Source organism: Mustela lutreola, chromosome 9 (genome assembly GCF_030435805.1).
Source record: "Mustela lutreola isolate mMusLut2 chromosome 9, mMusLut2.pri, whole genome shotgun sequence".
NCBI lineage: Eukaryota > Metazoa > Chordata > Mammalia > Carnivora > Mustelidae > Mustela > Mustela lutreola.
Window position 1 is genome coordinate 105,440,530 of NC_081298.1, and position 21,358 is coordinate 105,461,887.

Below are 21,358 nucleotides of genomic sequence, written 5' to 3' on the forward strand. Positions count from 1 at the left end.
GCACCGGCCGGTCCGGCCCTCTCCTACCTCTCCACTTCCCCCCACCGGGGTTGCGGCGGAAATACGCACACCGGAAAGGGCGGAGCTAAGAATACTAAGAGTTCGCGGACGGATCTCGCGAGAGCAGTAGAGGGCGGAAGCACAGCCTGTGCAGGATGCGGTTCCTGGTAGCGTTGGTCCTGCTGAGCGTCGCAGCGACGGGTGAGACCCCCCCCCCCGGTGTCCCCAGTAATCCAGCTGCCACCCCCAGACCCACCACCCTCACTGCGGGTCTTCCCTGCCATAGCCACCCCTCCGCTTGTCATCACCCGCCTGCCCGTTTGGTTGTTGCCTCAGTCTCTTCTGGCTCTGAAACCAACTGGTTTCTTTATTTCAGTTTCCTTACCAGTAGAAAAGTCCGACAAGTTAAAGCCACAGGCCACGGGCAAGGGCCCTCACGAGGAGCTCCAGCCTCAGACCACGGGAGAGGATCCTAAGAAGGACAAGCCCGAGCCTCAGACCACGGGAGAGGATCCTAAGAAGGAAAAGCCCGAGCCTCAAACAACGGGAGAGGATCCTAAGAAGGACAAGCCCGAGCCTCAGACCACGGGAGAGGACCCTAAGAAGGAAAAGCCCGAGCCTCAGACCACGGGAGAGGATCCTAAGAAGGACAAGCCCGAGCCTCAGACCACGGGAGAGGACCCTAAGAAGGAAAAGCCCGAGCCTCAGACCACGGGAGAGGATCCTAAGAAGGACAAGTCCGAGCCTCAGACCACGGGAGAGGATCCTAAGAAGGACAAGCCCGAGCCTCAGACCACGGGAGAGGACCCTAACAAGAAGAAGCCCGAGCCTCAGACCACGGGAGAGGACCCTAAGAAGGAAAATCCGGAGCCTCAGACCACAGAAGAGGACTTTGACAAGAAGCCCCAGACGCAGTCCTCAGGAGAGGACCCTAAGAAGGAAAAGCCCGAGCCTCAGACCACAGGAGAGGAACCTGAGAAGGAAAAGCCCGAGCCTCAGACCGCGGAAGAGGACTCTAACAAGAAGAAGCCCCAGACGGAGTCCAGGGAAGAGGGTGCTAACAGGGAGAAGCCCCAGACGCAGTCCTCAGGAGAGGACCCTAAGAAGGAAAAGCCCGAGCCTCAGACCACCGGAGAGGACCCTAACAAGAAGAAAACCCAGACACAGCCCACAGGAGAGGACCCTAACACTGAAAAGTCTGAGCCGCAGTCCACAGGAGATGGCCCTAAAGAGGAGAAGCCTGAGCCACAGTCCAAAGGAGACAGCCCTGATAAGCTGGTCTCTAACCCATCCTCTGCTAACAAGGAGCCTACCAAGCTTGACCTAAACACACCAGCTGGCAAAGATACCTCTCTGCATGCTTTTAGAAGTGAATCTGGGGAGAGAGAATTACTAGACTCTGACTCCACTTCTCCACAGCAGGAGAAAGATGGCAAGTCTTCAGAGCTTACAGATGTGGAGGCCAAGAAGGCTGAGGAAGGGGAGACAGAACCTGAAAATTCACCACCCGAAGGAGAGAAAGAAATGCCTGGCCTTGCCTCCAGTGAGAACCATGAGGGGACACTTTCAGATTCCATGAACAGGGAGAATGATGACCTTTTTAAGGACAATCTTGGAAGTGCTAGTGCAGAGAGCAGCCACTTCTTTGCCTATCTGGTGACTGCAGCCATTCTTGTTGCTGTGCTCTACATTGCCTATCACAACAAACGGAAGGTAAGTCAAGAATTGCCTTAAGAAGAGGAATGGGATTTCCTCCATCCTGAATTCTTGGTGCGTGCGCAAATATCTATCACTCATCAGCCTGTGAGCACTGGGGGTTTTAAGACAAACTGCAGTTTTTCCTCAGATTCTCCTAGGGCGTTTACTCTCATTTTATAGATCATCTTCTTTCATGTCAGATTCCTTTGAGTACCCTCTGCTGCTGTCCTAGGTGCCAAGTGAGGACCTTAATTGGGTTCTCCTCCCGAAATTGTAAACTTAGATCGTTTACTGCCTCAGAGAACCTGAGTACCTGACAGTCTGTAAGTAGAGTACTTACTTTCCTGTTTCCACTCTGAAGATGGTGCATCGTTTCTGGTTTCCTTACCCAAGCTTTTATCTTCCATCTGCAGTCGCAGAAAGAGTGGTTACCTAGTCTTTGACAGCCACAGCAGAGAGCCCAGGACTATCTTCTACAGTCAGTTGAATTTCTGATTAGAAGAATGGCCAGAAATTGCATGGTTACACTCGTCTTCTACTGTGATAGCAGGGTTTGGTGTGGAGTAATAGCTGTTGTTTAGCAACCACTCTGATGACGAAATGACGGCATTTCTCATTGAGCCCTAAGAACTCAGTAGTTTCTATAGCCTGGTTGAAATTGGAGAGTTCAGTTCATGATGTCAGTTTGCCTGTGGGTGTGAGGAATGAGGAAAGACGTTTAATAATATGGTGTGTTTCTTAGGCTACATCCAAATGCTTATCACACAGAAACCTCAGATGTGAAAATGGTAAGGTTAAAATGAAACAAGGAGAAAAAGCAGATAAGAAATAATTATTGCTTGTGGGGAAAAAAGGAATGTCTTATCCTAGAGCTGTCTGGGGCACAGTTGGCAGATCTTTGTGCTTTTGAGTAAATCATACAGACTCCCACAAGCTAAAGCCCAGCACAGTCTTCCTTCATCTGTCATTTCCTGTTTGACAGTATAATAGATTCTGATGTAACTGGAGGCCCTGTCCTCCTGAAAACTTATAATTTAAAGAGGCCTCTTTGTGGTTGTACTGCTCTTTCACTGTCAGGGTCATTAACAAATGTACTACCAGGTGGTGACCTCTGATTTTAGAGACTGAAATGTGCCATTGTAGAGTCACCTGTTAATTTCTTTTTCCTTTCCCCAGATTATTGCTTTTGTCCTAGAAGGAAAAAGATCTAAAGTCACTCGGCGCCCAAAGGCCAGTGATTACCAGCGTTTGGACCAGAAGGTAAGGAAGGGAGCCCCAAGCGTGTGGGAGGCAAATGCAGCCTCAGATAGGCCCAGCAGTGCACTTGCGTTTGACATGGAGGCAGCAGCTGATTCTGGAGTGCTGCCGCCATTGCCTGTCCCTTTGCAGACCACAGAGCAGGGACATCCATTATATACATGTCTGCAACATGAGAGCTAGATATGTTTTACATCAGCTCCCTCCCTCTTATGTTCTACATCAGCCTCCTCCCTCAACAGATGAGGAAAGTCAGGCCCAGAAACATGATTTTTCCCCCCAAAGTTCATACTGCAAGTTTGTGGCAAAATTAACATTTGATGGCAAGTCTGTAGACACCTGTCCTGTGCTTTTGGCACTGAATCAGCACTTCGCAGATTTTAACCACCTTGGGAATTATGATGGAAAAGCAAAATCTGAATCCTTACCTATTGGGTGGAAGCTATGTTTTTACATTTCTAGGAGTTTCTAGGTGATGCCAAATGCTGGGGAACCATGCATTAGGTAGCAAAGCATTAGACTACACTCCCTGAATACAAATGGGTCCAGAAACAAAAAGACCTGCAACTCCCCAGATCAGCCCTACTAAGCACTGTGGACTAGGTTTCCTGAGTGTGGCCATCCCAGGATGGCCACAAACAGGCTTCCTTCCACCCCACAATGCAGGAGCTGAGCAATACTCTCCCCAGAGGCAGCCTGTCTGAGTGGGAGCAGGATACTTCCACTGCCTTTTGCTGCCAGCACTCACCCTTCCTTTCCCCTTTTGTGTAGGGACAGTCGGGACATTGGTAAAAAGTGGTTGGTGGCCTGACTTCCTAAAGGAAACACAGTTTACATGTATGGCTCATACCAGCACCAGAATAAGCCACTCAGCTCAGAACACCTTTAAACTAGCCTAGTAGGTCAGCTTCAATTTAGCCCTGGCCTAGTACTGTTCCAGATAATTGACTTTAAGAATTTATTTCCCTTTCATTTTTTTCTAACTAAAAAAATGCACATATAAACAATTCAGAACAACACAGAATAGCACAAAGCAGAAGCCAGGATTCCCATATTCCTTCCACCAAATGTGCATCTTTCTGGTATATGTTTGATTTCAAACTGACTTCTAAGGTTTTATTTATTTGAGAGAGCATGAGCAGGGGGAAGGGGACAAAGGGAGAAGCAAGCTTCCCACTGAGCAGGGAGTCTGATGCTGGACTTAGTCCCAGGGCCCTGGGATCATGACCTGAGCCAAAGGCAGATGTTTGACTGAGCCACCCAGGTTCCCCAATAAGATCTTTTTCCCCCTAAAATCATAGTGAGGTATATTCCTTCTGGAAAGAGATTAATGTTACCAATGAATTGTGTTGCTCTTGTTTCAGATTTGATTTTCCATTCTTGAGAACTTTGTCCTCCCTGCTGATTTGTTTTTAAATGGAGAGAAATGAAGAAAAAAGTACTGTGACCTAAGAGACACCCCCTCCTCTAGGATTTGGTGGCAAGTCTGGGCTGGCAGAGGCAAGGGGATTGCTTTGATTTTTGCACCTGCACTTTGGTGACCTTGTACTCCTGTGTCCCCATTATCTCTGCTCGTGTCTTCCATCCTTTCCTCCTCTGAGTGTGAGTAGAGGGAGTATGTGGGAAGCCAACTGTGACCAAAGGGAGCTCAGCCCCAGGCAGGCTACTGCTGCTGACTGTGTTCCCTTGGGTCTTGGCCATTTAGTAGTTATCCCTTGAAAATAGCATTGTGCCCACTACTATCTTTGTAGACCTAGGAAAACTCTCTGCAGGATGAGATGCTCTTGTACCAAGGCCACTTACTTGGGGGGGTTGTGCCCTTTACAAAAGATGAAGAGGTGAATGATGACAGGCAAAGGGCGACTTTAACACATAACTCTCTTGAGAGGCTCCAGCAGCAAACCAAAACAGCTTTTAAAAAGTGCTTTATTGCCTGTTAAGTCCAACATGTCTAGAGTAAGTTCTTCACGTTTTTCCAATATTTTCGTATTAAGACAAAGTCAACTTCCATTTGGTTGTACTGACTGAACTTGGGGATTCTGGAAGTAAGGCTGTAAAGCCATGGTTCCCGTTATAGATTTTTAAAAATATAGTTATGATTATTGAAATGCTTTGTTCTTCTATACTCACAATAGTAACAAATTTTTTAAAATAGGGTGAGCTCAGGCTTTGCATAAGAAGATGTGCAGGAGGGTTTCGGTTTTGATCTGCATTATTTCAAAGGGCTTTTATGAAAGGTTTCCCATAAACTCTGCTTTGCCTTTGTTGCCTAAACTAGACAAAACAGACCTGTAATCAGAAACTAACTGTACTGTCTTTTACCTTAATCTAGTTAATGGTTCTCTGATTGATACAAAATGCCAAGGGTAATTCGTAAAATTTCTCCTTCTAGCCCATATCAGACATTACTAAAATTTAAGAAATTCAGGGGTAACTGAGGTAGTGTCTTGGATCCTGCTGTGGTTTGAAGTTTTCCTTAAATCTGCTCTAGTTGTGCTACCCCATAGTAGCCTAGAGAGAGTTGTTTCTGCAGAGAAAAATTGGAAATCGAATAGCTGATCTCAGGGAAATACAAAGAATGTGGAAAGTGATGGCAGTAGGATGAATTCTGTGCTGTCGAGGAAGCCGGTCTGCAGAAGGGACCAGCCTGTTGTCACATTATCTTGCACCTTGCTTAAAACAGAGCATGGCTTTGACTTGAGATTTATGGAGATAAGGAAGGAATGAATGCTCTTGCATCATTCTCTCTGCCTGTGCACCAGCCTTAAAATGCTTTCCTCTCTCTAGGGAATCTTCTGTCAGGTTCTCCTAGCATTCCATAAAACCATGGATCCCCCTGTCTACCTCTCATGGCTTAGAGAAGCAAGCTTTTATGACTCTGGTGTTCAGGACTGTGTAGATCTGCATACTCTCCAGGCCAAAGGCTCCTCTGGGAAGTCCCATGTAGGCTTCTGTGCCTTTTTGTTCTTGCTGTGTCCTCCATTCCCTGGCTTCCCCTGGCTGTTCTTTGCTTAGGGTGCACTCCCTTCTATTCTTCCGCTTGTCTCCCCCAACTCTTCCTTCAGGGCCCAGCTCAGATTTTCCCACGCACCTTCCTCACTGCCCCCACTACAGAGGATTGGCTCTTTCCATTCTACTCTAAGAACTCTTAATAATGCCAGTCACAAATTTTGCAACTCCAACAAAAAAGGGCAGACATTATCTGATGTCTCTATCTGGTCTCTTCCCCCCAAAACTAAGCTGTTTGCAGGAGTGCTTGTGGCACCGTCTGCATATCTGCCTACAGGATAATGACGTTCCCTGGTATTTCAGTTCAGTGTCTCCTTGCAAAGGACACATTTTCTTTGTTTAGGACATATGAATGTAACTTAAGTAAGGTCTCACACAGCTCTTCCTGGCTACTGGTTGCTGTCCCTTTTTGATGGATTTTGCTTGTAAGGAGAACAGAAAGGTTGGTTTCAGGAACCAAGAAGGTTGGCACCAAGTGGATGCAAAATAAGTATTCTGTGGAGTCTTCATAGTTCCATTTTTTGAGCATCCAAGAAGTATTGTTTCTCGTGCTAAGAGTACGATTGAATTTAAGTTTCACTTTAGAAATTACACTGAAGGAACTCTCTCACCCCGGTGGAAAACTTGTTTCCTCAGGAGTTGTCCTTTTGAAGATGAACTCTTGGAAGCATGTTTTTCTAGGGATGATGTGGAGGAGGATGAACTGGCTAAGGCAGGTCTTTCAAGCTGGTGAGGGGAGGGGAGGCGCATGGAGCCATGAGAGGCACCCCTATCCAGACAGCTACGTGCTTGCTTTCCTGCCCCAGCTTTTGGTTGCAGGGTGATTTCTATGAGGAGGAGTCTATGCTTTAGTCATGGATGTCAATAGACGGATTTGTTTTCCTGCTACAGATTACTGAGAGGAATTAAAGAATCCACTTCCGGACTCGGGGGGAGTGAAGGCCTGTCCATGTAGAAAGGCTGTAACAACTCGGAAAGACTGGACAACTAGCTATATAAATGCTGACATTTCTTTTCCCGTGATGGCTTTTAATGAAACATTTGGTGATAGAATTATAAACCTCTTTAATTCCCCTGATGGTGATTCTTATTTTTTTCCTCTACTTCATGTCATTTAAATCAAAAAAAGGAAGCCTGCTCCTTGTTTTTACAGGGTAACTTGATATATAATGCTGTTATGTGTATGTGATGAAAGCTAGCACGCTTTGCACATGTTCTGAATCATTTGAACAGGGAGGAGAGTATTTTAGACACCAGACACCAGACCCTTTAGTTCTACCAGCTGTTTTCTGAAAACTCTTGCTGGGAAGGTTGTCTTTGACACTGCCTTGCTAAAGGAAGAATCCTGGGAAGAGATTTTTCAGGTTTCATTTAACTGCTTATCCAGAGAAAGACTGAATCTTAGCTTAGCTAGTCCCACAAGTAACTGTGTGAATTTCCTAAATGTCCCTGTTGAGAAACTCCTCTGTAAAGGTGTTAGATCTGAGCTGTGTAGTTTCAAGCTGCCAAAAAGCCAGCTTCCTCACATTCATAGATACTCCTTTAGTTCAGAATTTTCTCATGTTAAATAAATGACTGAAGTTGTTTCCCTTTTTGTTTACCTGATTAGTACAGTGCCACTGTTTTTGCAATGTTTTATATTTTCAGCTTTAACTTAACTATATAATTACTTTTATTTTTTTAAAAGCTTATTTGGTCTAATGATAAGTATTTTTCAGTACATAATGTTTTACTGAGCTCCTCTGAATGCCATTTCAATGTAGCTTTGTATCATTGCACAGAAACCAAAATAAACTTCAAATACTAAAGCTACAAAATCATTACATTTATTAAAATGGTAATAAAATTGACAGAAATAAGGCTAATATAAGTGAAAGGTAATTTTTTTTTAAAGCCTTGTTAATCTTCCTATCTAATCCCCATGTGTGTACCAGTAAACAGGAACACCATCCCAGGCCTTTGCACACATTCTGTAGCTTTCCACATTCTGATCCTGACTGATTTCCAGCCGCACTGCTCCCTAATAGGCAGCCCATGTTCTGGGTCTAGTAGGTAGCTGGCTAATGTGTCTTACAGTTACCTCTGTGATTGTCCTCTGCTATATGCTTGGCGGGAATGCTCTTTCAGCCTGCTTCAACCCCGGTAAAGTCATCTTTCCACTCCTCTGCCCCCACTGCTAATGTTACCCTTTGCTGTGGATTTTTGGAAGATAAACCTTAAGGCTCAGGTACTGAGCTCCGTAAACATATCTTGGTGCAGACCCAATGAAGACCCAGTGTCACCTTGGAAGTAAGACGAACCTAGGGCCTGTTGTGTATGAATTGGATATGCTAACATATACCTTGCTGACAAATGTCTTTACCTCCACACCCACACCGAGCCCATCATAGGCATTTCCTCGACCCTCTGAAAGAGCCATTGGAACCAATAAAAATGGGGTCTGGGGGCCTCTGAACCTATGGAACTACAACCAAAACCATGCCCAGGTTTGGACAAAAGCCTGTTCAGGCCCTCTTTACCCTCAGTTGTGTGGAGTTCCTGCAGCGCAGCGTGGAGAATGGGAGAGGAGAAGCCTCGGGACAGCTGGCCCAAGCTGCTTCAGCTGGCCCATGCTTTTGAAGGTTCTCTCCACCTGACCAAGAGAATACTTGACTCTTGACAGCTTGGAGCTGGGAGGTATGAGAGTGTGGTATGCAAAGCACTGCTTGACAAGAGGAGCTCTGCAAGGCACAGACCCACCCACACCAGGTATTTCAGCAGGGACATGTTGGAGGCATGAGAGCTCATCATTGGCCAACTGGAAGAGCCGCAGCTTGAGAACTATGATCTAAGGACTGTGACCTGTGTGTCAGACCTCTAGTCAGAAATAAAACAAATTAGAGTGCTTTATGTGAGGAAGGAACAGGACAGAAGGACACCATGGCTAATCAAGGGCTGAGCCATAGCGCTGGTGGGACTCCTCAGACCCACTGCTTACTGAACTAATGCTGCTTCTTCTGTGCGTGGATCCTTGAGTGAAGCTTCTTAAGGTCTAAGTACAAGTTCCGCTTCAGGATGGCACTGCAGCACAGCAGAGCCCCTTGCAAGGCCCCCATCAACCCACAGGTGAAGATATCCTGGCCTAGGGGACAAGAGCAAAGGCCCATGAGCACCTTCCCACAAGGAGGATGGGGAGCAAGGGCTGTCATGGTCATCCCTCCCAGCTAGGCCACCCCAGGTCCACAGCCTGCTGGGGCAGCCCATCCACGTGTGGAAGGCTGTAGGGAACAGTAGGACCTAAGGACAGAACAAAGTACTTGGGGTGACAGGGACGCCCAGGGTCTCAGGCCCTGGAGAAATGGGGCAGTCCACGTACCTGTCAGGTAGAGGTTGGGAATGGGGGTTTGGGCCCTCATGGAAGCTATCACGTGAGGATGTAGGCGATCCAGGTCATGGTCCACCCCGTAGCAGGCACCTCGGGGAGCAGCCAGATAGAACTGGTAGGTCAGTGGGGACCCTCCGGCCACACTGTCCACCTGAGGAGACAAAAAAGGTGGGAGCGGGGCCTAATAAGGCCCTCCCCTCCTCCCTTTTCTGCTCTCCCTGACAGAGCTGTCTGTCGGCGTGGGTTCCCTTCCCTTCCCCGAGCTTGGCTGTCTCCGGGCTTTACTGCCCTCCCCAAAAGAAAAAGAATTGTCACCAATTTGTTGCCATGAGCATACAGTCTACCGTCCTACCTTCCCCTCTAGCTGTGGGAACAGCCTCATGACAACCGACAGGGAGGCTTCGACAAAGGAGTTTTTGAGGGTCTCATAGTCACTGCTCCGCCGTCCCTTTGCTTCCTCCCGCCATTCTTCAAACCACTCATAGCAGGTGGGCATCAGCACGATCATCGTGGACCGTTCTGGGGACACAGAGCCGGGCTTATTAACCCCAGGCCCCTTCCCTGTTCCAGCCCCCACCCCCACCCCCAGGACCCAAAGCCCCACCTGGGAACCGGTCATCCCAAGTGGGGTCCTTGGCTGACGAGGAAGAGATGAAGAAGATGGGCACATGTGCCGCAGCCTTTTCCCTGGGCGCCGAGAGGTAGTGCTCCATTCTGCAGGGGAGGAGCGTGGCTGCCAATCCCCAGGCCTCGCTCACTGCCACTGCACTGCCCAGAGGGTACGTCACCCCCAAGGACACCCCTCCCCAGGGACGAAGCTGAGTCTTAGTCCACATCCTGCTGCGGATTCTCCCAGCATGAAGGGGAGGAAGCAAGAGCCCTGTGGGCCACAGGCCCCTGCTGACCCCCTCTCCCCCCATGTGCACACACGCCTTACGCCTTGTCGAGGTCTGTGTCGAAGCAGACAAAGTAGTTGGTGGACTGTAGCCCTAAGTCCTCCTTGGTGCCTCGAAGGCTGATGAAAACAGAGAAGGCACCCAAGCCAGGCCGCACCATCTCCAGCTGCTGCTTCACACCTGCCAAAGTGTCAGGGCTGTGTGACCTGGGGCTGTGGTGGCCACTTCCTGCCCTGACCTTGCAGATGCCTGCTCACTTTACCCGAGGCCAACAGCCTAGCACCTGGGCCATTTTCACAGCTGTTACTTCAACACTGACTTGGCGGGGGGAGGGAGCTGCTCTTCCGTCTCCTGCCTGTAAAGAGCCCAACCCCAGGCTCCCACTCTTCTGCCTTCTCCCACCTCTGCTCAAAACACCCCTAGAAGCCCGGGAGGCTCAGCTTCCCTAAGCTGGCCCAGGGTTACAGGACAGTCTCAGGCCTACTGCCTCCAGCCTCCCCCTGATGGCTTTAAGTCATAAGCGGACTACTGTGCTCCACACTATACAGACCACACATATGCACAGCACTTTGTTACAAGCCTTGATTTCCATATAACATTTAATACAAGCCATCTAATGAATGACTATGCATAATTCCTCATGATCCGTTCAGGCAGTACGAGACCTCAACGTGGTAAGCGATGCATGTGAACAAATGTAAACAGCATTACTGACACCTAATGTTTAGAATTCAGGTAGGGGAGGAGGGAAGAGCACCCTGGAGGAGGGTGACAGACTCTTCTGAGGGCCATCTGATGTCCCCTGGACCTAAGTAGCTGGGCTTCCCCACCTCTCAACAAATGACCCCAGACCAATTTTCTGGAAGTGGCTCCCACAAAGTCTTCTTCATTCCCATTCCCAGGACCATCACCTGCCTGAAGGGTAACTCGCCCACTGGCTGCTCTGCTTAACTTGTTGAACAAGTATTTGTTGAGGACCTAAAATGTGCCAGGTCCTCTCCTAGGCCTTGGGGATGCTACAGGGTATCAGATACAATGCCTGTCTACTGGAACAGCAACTGTTCCTGAAAGAAGTTGGCTTTTCCCACAGAGGCCACAAAGAACTGAGCAATCTGTGTAGGGTGCACATAGAAAAACAGGCCACTTCTGAGCCTATGGCATGCTAACGATGGCAGCGGGACTGTAGGTGCACGCTGATGGGGGAAGGGGAGCGCGGGCTTCCAGAGCCACAGGAGGGCGCCTGGGGCTGCTCTGGAGCTGCAGGGGCACCGGTGACCCGCATCCCAGCATCTAGGGCTGACTGCACTGCCAGCTCCCCCCTCACCAGGTGCAGTGGGGATGGTCATGGGGAAGATGGGGGGCCCAGGGAATGAGACAGTCTAGGTCTCATAGGCCCTTAAGAATAGCCACCACCTCCAGCCAGACCCTCCTCTCCTTTTTCTCCAACTAGAAGGATGTGATCCACGAACCACATACCTGGCAGAAAACAAGATCCTAGAGTTCCAAATCAGGCACACAAGGATGACATCAAGGCTGTTTTTCCCAGGCCAGCCTCCCTACTGGTACTGTCAGACCAGTCTTCCCCACTCAGACAACTTCCCCTCCAAACCATCCCCAGAAACCTCCTCAAGGCTCAGCAGTGGAATTAAGAAAAGTGCTCCCATTTACACAGGCTCCCTCTGCCTAACCGCCCCTCCTCCACACTTGACGGCAACTGGCACTGCCTGCCCCAGAGGCCACCCTGTTCTCGTCTCTGAGAGGAAGACAGACCCATGAGAATCCCCAGCCCAGAGCAGCTGGAAACAAAGGAGTCCCAGCACCTGGGGTGTGCTGAGTTAGGCATCCTCACTGCCACTGCCTGAAATGTTCTCAGACTGGATTCATCTGAGGCCGCATTTAACTCCCCACCCAAGTAGGACAATTGGTTTTTTTTTTGCCAGGTGGGCCTGGTGCCATTAGATAAGACACATAAAGCAGCAAATGTTGTAACTGTAACCAGATAGTGAAGGGAGAGCAACATGGCTGCTGGGGGAGGAGGTGTGGGAGAGAGGGGAGGGTACAGGGACCCATCAGAGGACAGGGCCAGGGTTCAGAGTTTCTGAGAGACTGCCAGGCAGCAAGTACCAAAAGCAAAGTCCATCAGTCCACAGAGCCCTGCCCAGCTGCCCTGCCACTGGCCAGTCTGCCTCAGCCCACTCAGCCCATGTGGTGTGAGGGAAGGGAGGCCTTTGCTGGCACAGATGCTGGCTGAAGCCCAGTTAAGTGAGGCCAAGAGATGAGAAGGCTGGATTTTGGTCATACACATCTCGTGCCTCAGAGACCATCATGGCTGCCACCTGTCCTCTCCCCTGGAAGGACCCAGGACATCACTTTTCTACTGAACCCACTGTGCTGCCCACCTTCCCTGGCTCCTCCAGAGCAGCCACAGGCCCACCCTCTGGAGGGGAGAGCTCCTTCCCACTGCTCTCTGGGCACCCCCATGTACCAGTGAAGGCCATGGTTTCCACCCCAACCACATCTGGAGCTCTTCCTCACTCTCACCTCCCATCCCAGCCAGAGGCCTTTATCTAGAACTGTCTCTTACCCTCCTGGACTACAGATCCCCTCCCCGCCAACTGGCCTCCTATCCTCAGATCATACCAGTAGCTTTTAGTTACGTGACATTCTAAAGTCCAATTCAAAATCATAACATCTCACTCAACTCTGGCTTGGCTACTCTGTTCCCTGTAGGCTGGCTGCTCTCCTGCCCCTTTCCTTTTGTCTGGAAGCTCCACATTCCTTGGTCCAGAGTGGGCCAAGAGCCAGTCAGACACACCAGTGTTCTCATCTCAACTTGGCTACTTTCACCTAGGTGGCCTCAGGAAGTCACTTCACCTCACTTCTCCACATGCTGCGTAAACATTAGGATGATGACATCTCCCAGGTGGCAATGAGGATCATGTCATGTCAATGACAAAGGGAAAGCCTCTCACACAGACTTACCAAGGGAGGGCTCACCTGTGGCTATGCCTATTGACCCCTCGCCCCTAAAATCAGGCTTCTTGATTTTTGGACACAGTCTATCAGAAGAGATGATCACATTGAGTATTATTTCTGTCTGGGTCCCAGATTTCAAGCACAAGCCCAGAACTCAAGGGACAGAAGAAAGCCAGAAGGATACTCCTCCTGCAGCCTCAGCCCCAATAAGAAGCTGGTTCCTGAAAGAGGCAAAAAATATAACTTTGGATCCCCAATAAAACACACAATAGTTATAGCAAGACCTTCTTCTCCATGCCGGCCTTAGCTTCCCTTACTGATACTGTCAGACGAGGCTTTCCCATTCAAAATAAGTGAGAAATTAAGGAGAAAAGTAGGATTCATACCACAAACTTTGTGAAAACCCAAGAAATGTTCCTTTAGGATGCCACCCACCCTCACCAACTGTGAGAGAGATGATTTAAGATCTGGAGAAGTTAGAAATGGGCAATCTGGAATGGAGCCTTGAAAGAAGAGAGGGCAAAGTAAGTGAGGTTATAAGGGAGAGAGGGTAAATATGCCAAGAATGGAATGAGAGAGAAGGACCAAGGGCTCTTTGGGGGGTGACACAATACAAGGGAAGCTGCTTCCCAACCCCTACGCACAGAGGCCATGCTGGGAAGAGATGCTGGAGACGGCATGCTCGTGCTCACCTGTTCTGCTCAAGGACGGTCACAGGGCAGTCAGGAAGAGCAAGAGCACCAGCCGGGCTGGGCAGGCTAGCCCCAGAGGGGTGCTGGTGGGAGCTCGGAAGAGCAACACAGCCCAGTCTTTACCTGGCAGGCAGCGGGCGTTCTCAGGTAGCAGGTACTTATAGGTATTGAAGAGTCCTGCGTCGGAGATCACGATGGGGCAACAGATGTTCACCAGCTCCTGACCATTCTTCACAGTGACGCCTACAGGCACAAGAGCTTGGCTGAGGTTCTGCGCACTCCAAGAAAGGTCCAGATCTTGCACACATCTCTCCCAGCCTACATTGCATGTTCTCACACCTGGGCATCCAGCCCACCCAGGTCCAGGTGGGCAGGCTCTGGGCCAAACTGCAAAGTGAGTACATCTTCACCTAACCCAAGTCACTCCTGCCCTTACTTTCCCTGGCTCTCTCCCCATGTAGGTACCCTTTTCTTTAGCCAAACCCAACCACCTGCACACTGACCCCAACAAAGCTCATGCGCTGAAGTTCTTCCACTGGAATCCCAGGCCCTTCTTCACTGCTACCAGAGTTCTATCTCTAAAATACTCTGAAAACCTCTGGTGTCACCACAACCTCTGTAAGATAAACTCCAAAGTCTTATACTGGCCTTCCAAGGTCTGGGCCCTTCTATGTCTCCAGTCCCATCTCTGGCCGTACGCACTAACCTATTGGGGACAGCATATGAAGCAGCTGATATTCAACCATATTTGACCTATAAAAATGGCAGTTTCTGGGGCACCTGGGTGGCTTAGTTGGTTAAGCATCTATTGGATCTTGATCTCAGGATTGTGAGTTCGAACCCCACGTTGGGCTCCACTCTGGGCATGGAGCCTACTTAAAAAATAAAAGGCAGTTTCTTAGGGTTCAAGCTACTACGTCCAGATGTCTAAAAATACTCAGCTCTTTCATACATCTGTTCTTTTGCACATGCTGTTCCCCTTGCCTGGAATAACATCCCAAAACCTCGGGCTAGCTTCTTCTCACACTTTACGAGCTGGCTCAGGCACCGTTCCACTCCTTCCTCCATCCTTAGTATGTGTCTCTGACACTTTAAATTATGTCTCAGTGATCTCCCCTATGAGGCTGGAAACTTCTTGAGTTACAGATTTTCTTTATAGCCATCTTATGTTTTTATCTCCATCTTTTATCACCTTGTACCTGAAAAATACAAGTAATATTCTGAACCGAATCTAATTAAACCCATCAACCCTTGCTTCATGAACCTCTTTCAGCTGGAAGAACTTGCTCTGGACATCAGCGAAAATCTCGCACAGCTGACAGCCACCTCTTCTTTATCCCGGCAATTCCTGGTCTCTTCTGCGCAATGTGTTCCCAGAGACTGCTCATGGCTTTTTCTCCCTTGATGTATGTGGGGTGTGTGTGTGTGTGTGTGTGTACACACTAGGCCGTGTGTGTGTGTGTGTGTGTATGTATGTACTAGGCCATCCACTCCCCTACTCCTCCTTGCAAGATTCCTCTGGTGAGTTCACTGTCACATCAGCCCTATTCTCTCAGGCCTCTCTCTCTGTCTCCTTCCCAGCTGCTTCAGGCAGCCCCTAGTCAGGGATGGCCTGTTCGTTCTCTGAGTCCTTCCCTGCATACACCCTCCCCTCACAGAATCAATCCACAGTGCAATTTTGACTCTCTGTGCAGGCACCAGGAAAGACCTGAGCCAGGCTAATGAGATTCTTGGCTCCACCTGCCATTTACAGACCGAGGCCAGGGCATCTGGCTGGCCTCCACACTGCCCTTTGGAGTGTGCACGTTACTTATTCATTCCGTCACTGAATAGGAACCTGTTGAGCCTCCATTATGTGCTAAGATCTACAAAGATAACAGAGATACAGCCCCTATATTCAAGGAGGTTATGGATTACCAGATAACTATTTTACCTATTGAATAAATGATTATATACTGTCCTTTGGGGGAACAGTCAACCCTTTATTCTTCCTGCCTCCTTTTTTCACCTCCAGACTAATCCCTCTCCTCAAGCCCCTGCTCTGGGCAGTTTCAGCCTTGAACTCCCCTTGTGATCAGTTCTTCTCCACCTTGTGACCACAGTTTTGATTCTCTCAGGACCCCAGTCCTGTCCCACCCTAGCCCGGGGACCAGGAAGCAGGATGTAGGGCTCTCACCACAGGCTTTCCCAGCTGAGTCCAGCAACACGCTCTGCACAGTGGCATGGGTCAGGACAGCACCCCCGGCCCGCTGAATAACAGGGATGGTGTGGAAAGCAATCTCACTGGTACCCCCTCGGGGATAAAAGGCTCCTTCTATGTAGTGGTCAACCACCAGAGCATGCATGGAAAAGGCACTGTGGTTGGGGGTCACACCTACAGAAGCAAGGAAGGGGTGATGAGGTGAGAGCCGGCGGCAGCACCATTTAGAAAGGAACACAGTTTCCTGTCAAAAATCACATAGCCTGAGTCGACCCATCCCAGGATCCAAATGATTCCCAGGGTTAGGGCAGGCAGACAGCCTATTTCCATCCAAATAGAGGGCAACTGACAGATCCTGGGGCTGGTGGGAATGTCCTCCCTGCAAAGTGCCATGTTGTCAAGACGAGGGAGGACATCGTCGGTTGGAAAGGAAAACCATCCAGGGCACGGATGACAGAATCTTTTACCAGGGAGTCCAGAAGGTAGGTGGCCAGACTTGTTATCTGGAAGCTCCAGAGGGCCTTGGGTATATACTGCTCCATCTCAGTTAGTCAAGCAGGCTCAGGAAGAAAGACTGAGAGCCAAGAGGGCAGCACCTCCTCCTCCAGGAGCTGCCCAGGACCCAAGGCCAATACCCACCATAAGTGGGGAAGATATAGCTCAGCACCGCCCGGAGCTCCGGGGAGGCAGGCAGCTGCCACAGGACGTCAGCCAGGCTCTGGGTGGACGCACGAAGGAATGGAAAGAAACGGGTGAGCGGCCCACATTTGCTGATGAGCTGAGCTAAGCGCAAGGGGAGCATCTTCAACAGGACGGCATGGATAGCTCCACGGGACACCACCTGAGGGAAAACATGAGCCCTGAGAACAGGTCCCATATCTAGAACACTGTCAGGAAGTCACCATTCCAAGCAGGGCCCAGCACCACTTAGACCTGGCTGAACTTGGGTTTTTAAAATTCTGTCCTCCGTGAATTGTTCCCATTCCACATTCAGATAAGACCTTCTCTGCTTTTCAGGTTTCTGACCAAATTTCTTTTGAAAAATCCCATCTAATCTCAGAGGAAGTAAAAAAGCTTGTGATCTGACCAAGTAGAAGCTAGCCTTGTCAAAAAGGAGACCAGGGTGCCCCCCAGAGGCAAGAGTGAGAATGGCAGCCGCCAAGCCCAGGGATAGTGGCTGAGTTCAGGGCAGACTTGACTGTTTCTCCCTTCTTGCCAGGGAGTCGCTCCACTCATGAAGAAGGTCAGCCTTGTCAGGAATAAACAGGGGTCCTCATTATGGCCATGTTACCTTAACCAGCTTTACATATTTGTCAATGGCAGCTTCTTCCTGGGGAAACTTCTCCTTGAGGCCCTGAATGTAAGCTTTCTCCCCACTGTACATGGGGAACTCCTTTCGGCCATTGGGCCCTTCTAGTACCAGGATGTCAAAGGGAGAGGACAAGGCAGCCCAGTCCAGCTGCCCCTCCGTGATCTGGTCCAAGGCCAAACGGCAAATCCCGTCCTCTTGCATGGACCCAACATAATGGATTCCTATTGGGAGACAGAAAAAAAAGGTGTCATGAGATAAGAGGACTGACCCCTGGAAAGGTGGATAAGGAAGCAAGGTGAAAGGGGTAGTCCTGCCTGGCTGAGTCCCCCGCCCGGAGGGTACCACCGACCCTTTCCGTGGGGAGGAGTTGCAACAGAAACCACCAAATCTCTGCCCAGTTCCATACCCAGTGGTTATTGCTATCAGGCAAAGCGGTGCCTCCGAAACATCAGAGAAGTCCAGGATCCTCCCATAATGGCTTCCCCCAGCCTCCTGAAGACAGAGCCATGCTCCCAGCCCCTTCCCACATAAACCTTACCTGTGTCAAACTCAACACCTTTCTGTCCAAAAGTATGACAGCAGCCTCCAGCCTTGCTGTGTTGTTCCAGCACCAGAACTCGCTTGCCAGCTTTGGCCAGAATCGCAGCTGCAGCCAGGCCCCCAAAGCCACTGCCAATCACCACTGCATCCAGATTCTCTGGCACTTGGCTGGCTGAGAAAGCTACCGCAGAGGGAAGAGTCAGAGGGTGAGCTTCTCAGGCAGGGGCAGCGAGAGAGCAAAGAGATGGAAACCAAGGAAGACTCCACTCGCTTATACAATGCAAGTAAACTCTAGGGAGTTCGGCATAGAGTGACTGACTAAAATAACTCCACCCGTTCACCTGGGAAATTCTCAGGGACCACCCAGGCAGATTAAAGACAGTGATTTGGTTTGAGTTGGATTGACGTAATCAAAACCCATATGTACCTGGGAAGTCTCCCTACTATCAAAGAAAGTAGGAATCAGTAAACCACAACACAAACAAAACCAGAAAGCTGACAGTAATACAGGCTGAGAAACTTCAGTGCAGATAGAGAGCTGAGAAAGAAAGAAAACGAGGAGATGGGGGACAGAAGAGAGTGTTGTAGGCAGGCTGCTGGCTCACGGAACTGTCCATTCACAAGCTGGTTATCTTTGGCAAACACAGGGTCTGTTGGCACCAGTGGAGCAGCCTGGTCCTATGATGATTCTTCATGATCCCCAAGCAGAGGCTTGAGCGGGACAGAGCTGAGAAATCATAGCACCACCCCCTTAATATCAGAGAAGGCTAGAGGCAGAACTAAGGGGTCACACAAGATCTGTTCTTTAAAGATCACTCCTGAAGAATTGAGATTTGGAATTTTTCAGACTGCACAAGAACTTGGAAAACTTGGGCACCTGGGTGGCTCAGTGGGCTAAGCTTCTGCCTTCGGCTCAGGTCATGATCTCAGGGTCCTGGGATAGAGCCCCACATTAGGGCTCTCTGCTCAGCAAGGAGCCTGCTTCCTCCTCCTCTCTCTCTCTCTCTCTCTGCCTGCCTCTCTGCCTACTTATGATCTCTCTGTCAAATAAATAAATAAAATCTTAAAAAAAACAACTTGGAAAACTTTTCAAACATTTTTAGAGAAACAAGCACATTTTATATCACAACCCAGGTTATAAATAAGTATATAATATAAATACCTGAAACAGGAGTTTCACAATTCAACAATTCCCAGAACTATGTATGATGACTCTGATAGTTTCTATTCTATCACATTTTGAAATCCAAACCACAAAATCGAATTCATGACCCACTGATAGATGACAACCTAGTGTGAAAAAGTTATACTAGTCACCTAATTTTTAGATTAACCCAAGATTAGTGGAGTGACTTGTGAATGGTTATGCAGTAAATTAATGACAGAGTTCAAGCTAAAACCCTGATCTCAGAAGTTCAGACTAATAGTCTTTCCACTTAAAAGAGTATTGTGGCCGCCTGTATCACAAGATGTGTCACACAGAATTCTAAAATTTACAAGTGGTAGGGGCCTTGGAGATCAAAGAGGAGATCTATTTTTTTTTTTTTTAAGGCAGAACTCCTTCTTTAAAGCTTTTGAGGAACCCCAAAATATGTCCTAAAGATGAGAGTGGAGATACTCTGGTTGACCAAGGAGCAGCTCTGAGCTTGAGGCATCCTGTTGAGGTTCTTCCAAAGTTTTAGAACCAGAGTTCGACCATATAATTTGGGAGGAGGCATAACCAGTCAAATCACTTGATGGGCAAAATACAACTTCCCACACAGGTTGTAAGAAACATGCAGCTCCTCCACGCCTCTGAACCATCGAGGTAGTGTAGGTGAAAAAAGTTAAGGTCCTATAAACTAAATGGGGGGAAGGTCTCTTGTCTATCCTGCAGATCGTGGACCTGTTCTTGGGTATACCATGACCTTGGGATGCTGAGACCGGACGGCGCCCATGGAGCCACTAAGGCCTAGGGCCTGCCAGGGCTAAGGCTCCCAGCGGTAGCAGATACTAAGGCGGGACGCTTCCCCGTGCAAGGAAGCCCTCCTAACGCTTTACATTTGGGAAACTGAGGCCCAAGTAGACAGCGGCTTGCCCTGTCGGAATGGGAATGCAAGCCACCCAAGTGCAGCCCTGGAGCTCAGGGTCCCTTCCCGCTGACCTCGCTTGAGAACCTTCTTCCTGGCCTTCTTGTCGGTCACCAGCGGCGCGGGGGTACGCCTGACGTCCTCGGAGAAGGGGTTCGGGGAGCCACCTGCGGACAGGCGCAGGTGCCCTTTGCGGAAGAACGCCAGCAGCAGCAGGGCCAGCAGCAGCAGCAGCGAAAGCCACATGGCGCTGGCGGGGTCCGAGGACGGGGTCCGCAGCCTCCGCGCCCAGCTTCTGCGTCGGGGACTCTGCCGCGCCTCTGTGTCCTTCTGGGCTGGGCGGGGAGACCAGGATTGGGAGGAGGCGGAGGCAGTCTCGACCACTGATACGCCAGACCTTTCTGGCAGGGAGCTTTGAGTCCGGCGCAGACTGACCCTCCCCGCGGCTCGTAAGGCTCTCGCGGTGCCAAGCGTCCTTGGCAGCCGGGAGGTGGGGAGCTTGCGGTGGAGAGGCGGCGCGGGAACGCGGTGCGCACGCGCGGGAAGGCGGGGCCGGCGTCTAGACTCTGACGCGGCGGCACCAGACTTCTGGGCCGCGGTCGGCAAACCCAGAGCGGGCGTGGGGAGGAGATGGTCTCCCCGGGCCGAGACGAGGCTGGGAGCTGCAAGCCTGAGAGAGAATCCCTCCCGGGACCCAGGAGACCTGGGTTCTGCCCTGCGCGGTGCCGTGGGCTCGCCCATTGACCCGAGGCAAGTTGCTTACCTGTTTTCCGCACCAGCTGGTGAGGAGGTTTCCGTCCGGAATCCACACAGCCCCAGTCTGGCGGGGTACCTTGGTAGAGTGAGATTCCCGCCGGGATCCGCGCGTCACAGCCGGCGAGCACCCGGCCCTGTGTCCCCCAGGTGGCCAGTCGTTTTGCCGGGGGCCGCGGCGTCCGCCTGGGATGGCGTTGGCTGCGGCGGGGGCCGGGCGGCGCCCCCAAGCCTCTACCTGGGCCCCATGGTACCTGCCTTCCGTGGAGGGGAGTGAGGGGCCGGGGAGCCGCCCAGGTACAAGCCTGATGAAAGGATCAGAGAAGGACTGTCAGACCTATTGGGCATTTGTATTTGAAGTTGTAGATCCAGTGTCGCGATTAATTACCTGTTCAGAGAGTTGAAGCTCTAACAAGAAGTTACCTCTTAATGTGTAGCTCCTTGCCTAAAGTGGGTGTACCATACTTAGTTTGGAAAGGACCTGGGGCGCCTGGGCGGCTCAGTCGTTAAGCGTCTGCCTTCAGCTCAGGTCATGATCCCAGGGTTCTGGGATGGAGCCCCGCATCAGGCTTCCTGCCCTGCGGGAAGCCTG

The 21,358-nt window shown here is 50.1% G+C and overlaps 2 protein-coding genes across 3 annotated transcripts; one reads left to right on the top strand and one right to left on the bottom strand.

Annotated features, from left to right (window-relative positions):
* Positions 1–69: 69 nt before the first annotated feature.
* On the top strand, positions 70–7,569 carry TGOLN2 (trans-golgi network protein 2). Of its 2 annotated transcripts, none has more exons than XM_059188243.1 (4): positions 70–201; positions 377–1,713; positions 2,875–2,958; positions 4,320–7,569. In XM_059188243.1, exons 1-4 carry the CDS (start codon positions 156–158, stop codon positions 4,323–4,325), a joined length of 1,473 nt encoding a protein of 490 aa, XP_059044226.1. In that variant the 5' UTR covers positions 70–155; the 3' UTR covers positions 4,326–7,569. The 2 variants fall into 2 exon arrangements, with proteins under 2 accessions (XP_059044226.1, XP_059044225.1); XM_059188242.1 differs by having other exon boundaries at positions 6,856–7,569.
* Positions 7,570–7,768: 199 nt separating this feature from the next.
* On the bottom strand, positions 7,769–20,486 carry RETSAT (retinol saturase). Its single transcript, XM_059188239.1, has 11 exons — positions 20,088–20,486; positions 17,943–18,125; positions 17,384–17,625; positions 16,732–16,933; positions 16,069–16,266; positions 14,016–14,135; positions 10,266–10,404; positions 9,933–10,042; positions 9,681–9,847; positions 9,320–9,479; positions 7,769–9,085 (listed from the first exon to the last, which is right to left on the bottom strand). Exons 1-11 carry the CDS (start codon positions 20,257–20,259, stop codon positions 8,946–8,948), a joined length of 1,833 nt encoding a protein of 610 aa, XP_059044222.1. The 5' UTR covers positions 20,260–20,486; the 3' UTR covers positions 7,769–8,945.
* Positions 20,487–21,358: the final 872 nt, after the last annotated feature.